The sequence below is a fragment of the Marmota marmota genome, unplaced genomic scaffold (genome assembly GCF_001458135.2).
Source record: "Marmota marmota marmota unplaced genomic scaffold, marMar, whole genome shotgun sequence".
Lineage (NCBI taxonomy): Eukaryota > Metazoa > Chordata > Mammalia > Rodentia > Sciuridae > Marmota > Marmota marmota.
The window spans coordinates 13,549,899-13,562,437 of record NW_025999990.1 but is presented as its reverse complement, the minus strand read 5'-3'; the positions used below and the strand labels follow the sequence as shown (position 1 = coordinate 13,562,437).

Genomic DNA, 12,539 nt, shown 5'->3' with positions numbered 1-12,539 from the left:
AAAATAGATGTAAGAGACCCACGTCCCCTCCCTTCTTCAAGGTGGTGACAAGTGGGAAGGAGACTGAGAGGTCCACATGAGTTACCCATGGCTGTTTATTGTTTGAACACAGGATGTTCTTAGAAGACCAGACTTCATGCTCTTTAATGCTGGTGACACCACACTGTGGATTTCATCAAGCATGAAGCACCTCAGTGGTGACATTTCCTGACTTAAATAGAGGTACAATGAGGAGCGGGACACACTCAGTGTCACATAGTGTGTCTGGTCTTTGGCCGAAAAATGCGCTTCGAATAAACATAAATGAAGAAAGCAATAACTGACTGAATGAAAACCTTTGACAATGCTTCCCCCAGCTGGGTGCTCCCAGGCTGTTACTGGAGGGTTTCATGAACATGGAAGCTGTTGCTGCAATTTACTAAAAGGAAAACAAAACAGCATTCATTGGTAAAATAGCTGCCTATCTGGTTTTGAATTCTGTAATCCCAACTATATCTTCCCATAATAAATATGGTGAATTCCATATTCTTTCACCTGACTGTATCAATTAAGTCATAGATTATATGTGCCAACATCCTGTATACTTCTTAAAAATAAAATTCTTCTAAAGGCACCATATGAGGGACCCCAGGGTTTTAGTAATAAAATTTCACTCCTGAAATATACGCCTCTATATTAAGTGTCAGAATTCATAACTTTTTTTAACATAACAATACTTTCAAATATTATACCAGTTGCAGAAATAAGTTTATTTTTCTATTCAGCTTTGTGGTTTAAAATTTTAAACTGACTCAACAAGTCTGAATTTCGAGGCCATGAACTGTCTTTTAAAGTCTCAGCTTCAGTATAACGAGAGAGAAATGAGCTTCAGCATTCTTAGCATTTTATTTTGATTTCATCTTTTAACGTCTCAAGTTATTGAACTTTGTTAAGCTAAAGTCCCAGCTTTTATACCCTACTTGCTATGAAGTTATTTTGTGCTTCAAGTTCATTTTGTAACAAGCAAGCCAGGAAATAACATTGTACCTTGTGTTAATACACCTGAGCACCTGTGAAACAACCCAATTCCCTGCACAGGGTTACTTGAAAACATTAATGCTAAGAAGCAGCCACCTACTTGAAACTGCTTTCTCATAGCAGCTAATGATATAATGATATACTGTGCCAATCGGTAGAATGAAAGCCATTACAATATTATTATAAGTATAATCCAGAAGGCATCTTTAGAATGATATGGGCTGGGAGGGAGGAGGTTGCTGCAGGCAGTTAGGTATTCTTTTTCAGATGTTATCAAAATACTTATTCCAAAACAGTATTTTCCTAAAATCCCTAAGTGATAACATTAAGTAGTGACAGTGACAGTTTCTGTATGTGTGGGCAGAGAATGACAACAATTTTCACGATTAAATGTACTATAAGGGTCATTTTTCTGAGAAAATATAAGTCTAATATGAGTCCATGTTTCACAAAGGAATTACCCTCTAATCTCTACAGACATGGCAACACACCAAGAAATTTTCTTTACAGTTGGCTATGAAGACAGCTTAACTAAGCCAAGGAATGTCCTCTGTTCCACTGAATAATCAAAATAAATTTAGCAAAATCGAGGATACACACTGCACCTCTTTTGATCACTAGTAGATGCTTACAGACCAACTTTCCACCCTGGCAGCATACTGTGATTAATTCCTCAGATGACAAAATTAGGAGAGACGACACCAGTGTCATTAATCCCCTCCAATATAATTCTTAAAATTATAAAAGCCTCTTTTCAAAAATACAGCATTCACGTTTCTTTGGAACTGAAATCTACACGTCTCACCAAAACTTAAAATCGTCTTCATTTTCAACCCTGACATTTTACAAAATGCAGTCCTCTGCACTACCTGAACTTCTCTGAAGAGGGAGCGAATGCTCAAGTGAAGCCTAGGATCCAGGAATAACTACACCTATGCGGCAGGATCACACACATGCTGCTGCTCTGAGATAAAATAATTGAGTATTAAAACCACAAATTTTGCACTGCATTTTATAAAAGCTCTCACTCCTTTAAAACGAACACAATGGCTACACAAATACATGCTGGGACAGTAGGGATCCAGGCTGAGAATCCTATTGCTTTGAAATGCAAGTTTAAAATTCAGTGCGATTTACTTTAAAAAAGAAACAAAGCAGGTGTCTGTCAACAGCCTGACCATAATTATTCTGCCATAAGAAAATACAGCTTTGCTCTTTTTAACGAACTCTTTATCCTTTTAGAATTATTGACACTTTTTTTTTTCCTGAATCTTACTTAGGCTTTCTGACTCTAGTTTACTGTTTACCAACAAAAATTTCAGAATGTTTGAAACCAGAAAAACATGCTTTGAAAATGCAGAAATTATCAGAAATGAAGAAAAAGAAAAAGAATTTTGCTATGTTAGAATATAAACTGCTTCAATCGATGAACTTTTTTAAAAGTTAAAAAAAAAGTATTCAACCAAATATCAAACCTAACATCTAGATTATCCCATAAACATATGATAAATTAACAATCAAGCCACATGCTACCACAGAACAAGTTTTATAATTTCAAAATACATACAAGCCCTGCAATAATTCTCTGGGTAAAACAGTCTTGCATCGATTTCTCTAGATTTCTGAAATAAAACCACTCCATACCAATATCTACTACTCTGTGAAAGTGGCAAAAATATGGTTCAAAACAACAGCTCCCTAAAAGAAATTTCTCCTTTCTCCAAAAATGAGCGTAGTTTTACATTAAAGGCTACTGTTCCAGTTGCTGAAATCTTCACAAAAGTCTTGGTATATCTTAGCAGTGATGCCGTATTTTCAAAGCTTGGTTCAAGATACAAAGGCACACTGGGGCGGTGGGGATCATGCCTACCTTCGAAGAACCTGGTGAGAAGATAAACAGACACTGCTGGCCAGAGAGCATGTGCTGGAAGGAATGCAGAGGGGGTGTTTTGTTTGATTGTCTGCGGTGGGCAACCTTTTCATTTTCAAAGATAATCCAGGGATAGCTCACAAATATAACAAATTTTTCATCTGCGGTTCACGTTTATTTTTGTCCTCTCGCTTACATTTCTTTATATTTAAAATATGTACTCCTGAATTCTTCTTTTTCAAGAGGGCAGGAATGGGCTTTGAAGTTGAGGGGGAGCAGGACTGTAGAAGAAGGAGCTCATGAATTCAAAATTCCAAACAAAAATAGAGAAATTTTTTAGGAAACTTTTGGAAGACTGGAATGCTCTGATGGGGTATGTGCTGCCCATTTTCATGTCTCTTGTGTGTACTCTTTAAGATATTTTGAAGGGAACAAGAACCCCCATTGAAAACAAATATCAAGATCCTCCTGCACTTGGTTCATGGACCAGTAATTCATAAAAATCATAAACTCTAAGAGCAAGAGAGGACACGGCGACATCAGTTTCCAGGAAAACAATACATATACTGAACTTGAAGCCTTCAATTCAAGTTAAAAAAAAAAAAAAGTGAGTTTACATAACAGATTGCAAAAACATATAAGTCTTTACCTAGTCATAATCACTCCGGAATCAAATTCATCAAATTTAGTATTAACTGCACAAAAGAAAAAAAATACTTTGTGATGAATATTTTCTCAGCTTTCAAAGTGTTCCCCAGTGACGTGTTTTATATGCTGTGTAAATTGTGTGAATAATAGTTCTGTCCTATTTGAGATGATTTAACGGCATTGACCTTAATCTCCTTCCTAGCTGTTCACTTTCATACTTATTAAGCACAATTTGAATATCCAAACCTCATATTCAATAGCTTTAGTTAGAAAATGGGTACACTAAGTTTAAAGTTGAATGTAACGAGCTATCCTAACATTTTAGAGTAAATATCTAAGTTATACTTCACCAAGTATCTCTTTCTCCAGAAAAAAACCTTGAAGAGACAGACCCCTTTCCCTTTTAGTTTATCAGACTACTAGCTATTTCTAGAATTCCCTACATAGGACAGAGGCCAGGTGGCTGATGATCAGTTTACATGTAAGGAAGTAATATTCTCTTATAAATTTTAACTTAAAGAAAGTTACATTAAGGCTGGGGCTGGGGCTGCGGCTCAGGGGTAGAGTGCCCATCTCACACGTGTGAGGAGCTGGGTTAGATCCTCAGAACCACATAAAAATAAAAAAAGATATTGTGTTCAAAAAAAAAGAAAGAAAGAAAAAAGTTTCATTAGTGCTTAAGCTAAAATTTGTTGACATGAAAAAGCAATTGAATTATAGACTGTATCAATCTGATTCCTTATGATCAATGTCAAAAGTGATGGGGTGAATTATGTATTTTAAGTACCGCATTTTCCAATCATCTATCATGGACACCTAATAAGGAAAAAATCAATTTATAATTCCTGTATTAAATTTTGATTTCTACAAGTATTTGTGCAAGAAAGATTTTTTTCCCTTCTAGAATAGCTAAAAATATGGATTCAATAACAGTGTTTGAAACCTTCAAATATAAAGGCTTTTATATAATGGAAAACCCAGAGGATAATTAATACTGTTAGCATTATCCATTTTTCCTGATACTTTTAACCAGATCCTCCTGAATTTAAAACCAAAAATAAAAGAAAGAAAGGCAGAAAATAGACTTTTATTGAAAAGTACAGTTTGAGAAAATATCTGTGGAGATAAAGAAGATCGGAACCTATTTCTTAGAACAAAAAACTTCACATTTCCAGAGAACTGTGAAGTTCCCAAAATCCCAAGTGAGGTCTTGGTGAGATTGTCACCGAAGCTTAAACTAGATTACAAAATGGGGACAAATTCCACCCATGTTTGAAGCAGAAAAGGTGCTGCTATTAATGCTTTTTGATAAAATGTATACGATTTTGATGTCAAGGCTGTATATGTTCATGTGTTGGCTGCCACAGAAAAAAATCCTGAAAGACAATATCTGCTTTTCCCCCTCTGTGCATTTGATAAGTATACTTAACACAACATGAAAATTGTTACTTTCTAGATTTGAATATTTTCATGTTAATTTCTGGTAAGAAAGCCCGGAGTATTTTCCCCAAAGGATAATTTAATATGGTATGCTTTTCCCTGCATGAATACCTGGCTCACTGTGTCTGATTACCAGGTCATACATAACCAAGAAATCTGCTAGGAAGAATAGTTGAGGCAAAATATTAAGTCTATAATTTAATGTGATTCAACATAGAAAAACAAGATGCAGAGAAGTTCACATGCAAATTCAAGAGATCAGACATGCAAAATAAATCACGGCATCAACCAAACACACTAAGGTCTCATCAGAAGTTGAAGGCCACAAGAAACTGGGATGTGATAGAAAAGAGCAACATACTAACAGAGAACATGAACATGCTCTATAGCAATAAGCAGGGCTCTTGTGGACATGTGGTTAGCTGTACTCTCACATAGCCTCTTCTTAACAAAATCACTCTAGCCCTAACCCCAGGCCTCTGATTTCCACAGCGACAGTCCTCCTTTCCTTCATGGGGTTCGAGCCCATATACCACATCACACTTCCACAATATCCTGAGGTCTCTATATGCAGCACACATGCAAACATACACTCAAGGATCCTGCCAGATCCGTGGCATGATGTTAGGCCAGGTTTATGTTTCTCTTGCCACAGATGCATCAGTTTTCAAATCAGGGCCAGGCAGTCCCCTCACTCCTTTGAGAGTTTTCCAGTCTAATGGTGGAAAAGGAAATCCATCCTCTATCCATACAGGTTTTGCAAAATAATACCCGACTATGGAATGTCACAGTGTAAATTTTGTTTTATGTCACAGAAGAGAGAGGGCCTATTTCAAAAGGGGGGAAAAAGTGAGTTTACACAACAGATTGTGACAGATTTATTACTATTTATCATGGTAAATATGTATCGAAGAAAACATATAAGTTTTTACCTAATCATAATCACTCCAAAAGAAACATTTTACTATCCCCAGTTTTTCACTGTTGTACAAACACTATTGAAACAAGTTTTAGAAGTATCTCTTACAGGATAAATACTCAAAATTATATTTGAATTTTCAAGAAGAATAACCAAGCATGGCAGAGGTCTAAAAATACAGACATCTAGAGCTACAAGAGCAAGTGTTACAGTGAATAGTACAGACTGTTTCTTGGAATCAAGTTAAAATACAGATTTTGTGTGATGAAAAGGCACAGGATCTTGCTGTAAGCAATAAGCAAACAACACATACAACAAAGCTAATATAAACTAAGTTAAACTGCTATTAGAACAGAACTGCAATATTTTTAGAGTACCAAGTCAATAGGTTTCTGAATTCTAAAATTATCCAAACTATCTTATTCTTCCTGCTCAATAAATAAATAAATAACATTTCCATGAAATTGGATTTTCTTCCTCTTCCCTGTCTTTCAAAAAAGGGCTAGTTACTAAAATATTCCATAAGGACCATTAAAACATTTAGCCAAGATAAATTCTCTATGAAGAGTTAATCCTAAATTGATGATCAAGAGCCAAAATTAAATAACACAAACTAAATTTCCAATTCCTAACTTTTATTTATTAGTAAGAAAACAAAAATAATTTTGTTACCAAGCATATCACAACACATCAGTAACCTATCAATTATCTTAATAGCAAAGAAAAAAAAACTATAATAGGAAAAATTTTCTCTAAGGGCCAGTAAGTTATTGGGAAATACTTAAAAAAATTACAATGAATTAAGAAAAATTGTTGACAGTGATTAATATCCAATGCCACACCAATGCACTCCTTAGAAATTGAGTAGCTTTCTGCATAATTTTAGCACTGGAGAAAAATGGGGCATAAATAGAATATGAAAGCTTGGTTTTCGTAGCTTTTGTACCATAGCGTTAACTGTCATTTCAGAACATTCAAAGGTCCATTTAATATACTGAATATTGTCTATACTAAGTTCAGGGCATGTTTAAAATGTAAACAGCTGTGAGGACTATATTATTTGAAGTTATCATAAAGCAATTAAAAGCTAAAATGTCATCAACATTAAGTCCAATCACTAACTTCAAGCTTAAAATAGGCTTATTAAAAAACCTTCAGGGATATTACTCAATTTCAATACAATATAGACATTCAAAGAAAAACAATTTTGCACATTTTTAAATGACTTATTGGTAGTCCAAAATGACTATTTTATATGCCATTGGTAGTTTTATTTACACAATATTTTTTTTCCATATTTATGGATAATTCTGTGATGCTTCTTCAACATCATCAAGTCTGTAATAATCAGCATACAACATTTGTGTTTTTTTCTGATAAGACTTATTCTGATATATTCACTTAATAATTTTTTTGGATGAGCTGAACTGAAATCAAGTCAAATACACAGGTGTTTGTGTTAATCTAATCTTAGCACATTTGCAAAACCCATTATTTTTCTAATTTATTAAAAGTGAAATAAAACTAACATGCAAGCATTGATGGGTAATAGTCTCAGAAATCTAAATATAATTTTATTTTAAAGTATATGAAGTTATAATCAGGCCATACTTTTCCAATACTAGTACTCCACAAAATCAAGTCCAAACCTACACCCAGGAAGGAGGGATGGAAGAATGGAGGAAACAGGGAAAGAAGGGAGGATATCATCTTTTTATTTCACATAAGGAGAAAACTACTAGAAAGATATCAGTTCTCAAGAATATTAAATAAATTATCTAGGACCTAAAAAAATCTATGCTCTTATTGTGATCACAACCAACTTCTGCTGTGTTGGGCCTGGGATGCTTCAGCAGCTCCAGCCATTGCCATTTGAAAGACCCAGAAAGCTCTGGTTACAGCTGGGTGCTTCTGGTCCTCACCTGGTATAACAGACGCAAACAGCTACTATGGCAGCTACCTTTGAAACATTTATTCCGCAACCTTTCTGGAAGATAGAGACATTCTCCCTGCACTCTGGGCTGAAACCCATGTAAATTTTTCCTAAATCCACTCCACAAATCTCCTTTCGCATGCAAATCCATAAATCATCATAATACTGACAAAAGAATTTAACCAACACATGAAACTAATACTCATTCTCTTGAAAGCCCTATCCAGGTAAAACTGCTGGAACCTCAGGCCCGCTTTCAAGGCTCTCTTCAGAGCTTAACCTGCTGAATACCAACGTGACCACCCAGTCTTCTGGGATGCTCAATTAATCACTCCAAAGTGGACCAGGTAGCTGGACCTGCAGGTCATTCCTACCTCCTCGTCCACATTCTGGATAAACCTGCTTCTCTGGGCGCATGGAATCACATTGACTTCTAGCTCATTCACAGCAGCACAAAACCGAACAAAGTGAACAGTAGAGAAACAAGCAGTACTTACTGAAGATGGCAAACCTGGAGGAACTTTTCGAACTTTTTTTGTCTGTACCTCTGAAAGAAAATGAAGATGAGGTGAGCTCTCACAGGCCCATTTTCCAAACTAAAATACATGATCCCAGGAAGCCACTGAGATTAGACCAGAATTTGTTAAATCATTCCCACAGCGCCATCGTTACCACTATCACCTTTAATTCTAGCAGAGATCAATTCTGCCTTGTTCATAAAAATAAAGATGCTGTATTTAACTTGTTACTGCTTCTTCTTCTTCTTCTTTTTTTTTTTTTTTTTTTTTTTNCAATTTCTAAGGAGTGCATTGGTGTGGCATTGGATATTAATCACTGTCAACAATTTTTCTTAATTCATTGTAATTTTTTTAAGGTTCCTTCTGTGTGTCGCCAAGAGAAATCCAGAAATAAGCAGACACCAAAAAAAGTTCTCTTGCTGCTATACATTGTTAACGTTATCTATCTGCCCAGTGGGCTACTGGGGAGGGGGCCACCAGCCTGACAAGCCAAATTTTAGGGGGTTTTGGGAGAAGGTAGAGTAGAAATAGGGTGAGAGGGTGGAATTTTAAAAAGAAAAATGACACTCAGGCATTCAAACAGAAGAAGACCTTACCCATGGCACTACTGTGAAGAGGCCTCCGTCGGGGGTTATTGCTAGAATACTGATAGTACTGGGAGCCAGGTTTGGTGGGCGAAAGGGTTCCTGGATTGCCCATATCCATGTCCCCTCCAAGGAGACTCTGCTAAAAGGTTAAGAAGAAGAAACAAACACATAAGTTTACTTCTTGACATTCACCACCCCTCAACTGATTGCTAGTACTATTTAGACCCAAGCAATAGAGAAAACAGCATCTGCTGAGCTGAGACAATTACCAAAACACAAACCAAAAAGGAAAAGCAGTCTAGGAAGCGATCCCCAAGTTTACCCATTTGCATTCTTCCCTTTTGAGAGGGAGGTATGATTCCCTTTAAACCACGTATTCTTTAAATCTTTTCAGATGACTCATATTTTAATTTCATATGAAAATGGCATTTCTGAAAGAGGGGTGTTTTCTTTCTCTAGACTGAGGCTCATATCTGGGAACTATTATTGCCCTTCCTTCACAAGACCAACAAGAATCTCATTTTTCGAACTTGCCCCGGCTGCGCACACTGGGGCAAGTGTGCCCGATCCACACCAGTAAGAACCCTGTCCCTCTGCCCCCGCACGCCATGATCCTCCGTGAATCCATACGGCACCCACAGACTTGAAAACACCAGCTGAATCAACTTGCATCATTTTAGAAAAAGTAGGCATTCTAAGCTCACAGGAACAAATCAAAGAACTTTAGAATGCTCTCTTGAGGACTATCAGAAGCTAAACACATCCCCACAGATTAAACATTTACCTGAATACTAGAAAACTTTCACAAATATCATTAACTTATCACAGTGTGACAAATTACTACACTTTCAAAAATGATGACATCAGAAAGATTATATAATATCACATTTTCTAAATGCTACATAGAAACTTACCCATAATATATAAATCGCCTGATTATACTCTGCATTGAACACATTGTTCTTTTAATTATTCTGATATGCAATAAAACAAGTGTAGATAGTACCATTTATATTAAGAACAAATTTACTGTTTAATAAAGAAATTTTAAAATTAAGTACTAAAAATCTAACTTTATCGTTACTTGTAATCAACTTTTACTGACTGAACTAATTACTGTCCTTGATAAAGTACAGAATGTGTTTTCCCTAATCTAAATTCTAATCACCATGTCACTCACAACAGACTTAGGGATGCTTCACTAACACACTATTCACATGCAAAATACTCTAAATAGGCCAATTATGACTCTGCCCCTGTTCCCTGGTTAACCCGCTGAGAACTGAAAAATTTCACAAGGCAGTCACCAACTAAAACAAAGGGTCCTTGTTTTAAATTAAGACAGTCTTTTTGATTCCTAAATAGCTCAACAAAGTGGCATGTCCTCTAGTGAAAGCAGTTGGTCAAATATGACCCATAAGCTGGAAAATCAAAAATTCAAACCTCCCCTTTCCACCGCCATATCGCTAAATATCATAGAGTCCTCTCTACTGCGAGGGGTTTTTGTGAGTGTTGGATGAGTAATATATAAAGGACTAATCAGCTGCTGACAGGCCTGCCTTCACTGCTCCCAGTGCACGACTTTTTCAAGGGGTACATAAAAAACATTATTTTAAAATAAAAACCTGAAGATGAGATATGAAAGTTGAAAGCACATACTGAGTAATCGTTGCTAGCATCTTAAGATTTACCACATAAATAGCTGGTAAAAACCGATTCTTTGCCAGATGAAAACCTGACCTCTGCATGCTCAACCACTGCCTCTCAGGAACTTCAGACAGACACTGAAATGCTGCCCCCCAGGGCAGACTGAAATGTAGAACTCACTATCACAAAGTTTTCTATCAGCTGAGAATCTAACAGTACAACATCATTTTTTTTTTTAAATATAAGTTTAGGAGCTTTATTCAAAAATTTAAAAATTTCAACCTGAAATTTCACACTGGGCAATTTTTATTAACAAAGTATGTATATTTAAGTCTTCCAAAGTTTTCTTTGACATTTCCAATGAGAAAGCTTCAGATGATCTGAAGTCACAAGCTCCAGACAGTTTGGTAAATCTGAGTCTTTACTTCATTGGAAAAAGGAAGTTTGAAAATGATATTATTATTATTATTATTATCATCATCATCATCATCATCAACAACAACTCATTTTGCAGCACTGGGGATCAAATCCAGGCTTCCTGCATGCTAGGCAAGTCTCTACGCTGAATTACATCCCTAGCCCCATGGAAATCATATTATTGATAACTTTGTATTTACCAAGAGTATAAGCATTGTATTGACAGACATTACCCTATTTCTCTACTTTTCTTTTCCCTAAATAACATACAAAATATGCAGAAAAGGGCTCAGCAAATAAGCTGAGATGCTTGTTTCTCTTTTTAATGAGCCTAACCACTGGTTAATTCCTGTTGGTCTTGGTGGCAAAGGTTTCACTCTCAGGAAAGTAAATGCATTTAACGGGTCAACCTAAAAGCAAACACGCTTGTTACCCTGGGTTTTAACAGCATTCACAATAGAGTTGTTCAAAATATAAAATGATAGCCGAAAAACGGCTAACTGGTTGTGGCTGACCTCATTGTTGTTCATTTAAAAGAAAATCATTTCATGGGCCAGTCATAAATAAATCAACTCTTGCATATGCAGCCACATGAACTGTGCACAATACAAAGACCAGATAGCCCTTCATCACACTTAGTGGCTCCTGCTAACCACCCACCCCCGAAAAAAAAGCACATTCCTGTTTCTTTCTCTTTAAACCTGTTTGTTCCTATTTCTTTTTCACTTGGACAATAGAATCATTCTTCTAAAGCAACAAAAATAAACATTTCCTCACACTTAAGGGGATCCTAATCACCCCCTTAGGGAAAATGAAGATAAAAATATATGTGTTCTTATTGTAAAGTATACTTGTAAAATGAACAATGACCATTTACTATTGTTTGGTCTTTATGTCATACACTTAACTCTTTGTAGCCTTGAGGGGGGGAAAAAGTTCCACTGGCTGAAAAGCCTGACTTTGTGAATTTAAAAAAGTTAATGGCATTTAATCTAAAAATGGAGAAGGCATTCATTTATGAATTCATTATGAATTCATTTATGAATTTACCTACATGTATCTACAGCTCTGAAGACAAGTTTATGTTTAATGAAAGTCAAGTTCGGAAGCTAAGTCTACTTTCAAAATGGGCCAATTCGTCCTTGCCTTAAATAGGATTATAAAGGCTTTAGGCTCTTCACATTGTGCAACCTGGCTCTGCGGTTACCCTGGGTCCCAGGAGCAAGCAGACCAAGTCTGCCAGGAAACACTGGAAACAAGATGTGGCCTCTCAGAGAACTAACCTGTAAATCTTACACCCATGGGTTAGCATTTTGCTTAACTGTCTGCAATTTGATGAGACAAGCCCTTCCCCCTGTTCGCTCCTTTCATCCACAGACAAACAATCTCAAGACTTGAAATACCCTACCCAAAGAGTAAAATACACTCACTTTTTCAACCGGCTTTCAATGTTTGAGATTCACCCCCTGCAACCCATTCTCCAGCAAAGAGCCAATTTTAGCATAGCCATTCAAAGGCCAAAGGCAGCATTCTTTGAGGATCT

At 36.2% G+C, this 12,539-nt stretch overlaps 1 protein-coding gene across 17 annotated transcripts in view; it reads right to left on the bottom strand.

Annotated features, from left to right (window-relative positions):
* Tcf4 (transcription factor 4) overlaps nt 1-12,539 on the bottom strand; it is a 348,091-nt gene that overhangs the window by 116,336 nt on the left and 219,216 nt on the right. For 11 of the 17 annotated variants that reach the window (XM_048806171.1, XM_048806164.1, XM_048806170.1 and 8 more), the window contains 2 exons: nt 8,942-9,071; nt 8,325-8,374 (listed from right to left, as the gene is read on the bottom strand). The exons of 3 other annotated variants lie outside the window; for them this stretch is intronic. In XM_048806171.1, the coding sequence (XP_048662128.1) occupies nt 8,325-8,374; nt 8,942-9,071 (180 nt within the window). The remainder of the gene's footprint in view (nt 1-8,324; nt 8,375-8,941; nt 9,072-12,539) is intronic. 3 more of the 17 variants (XM_048806169.1, XM_048806166.1, XM_048806178.1) reach the window with 1 other exon arrangement.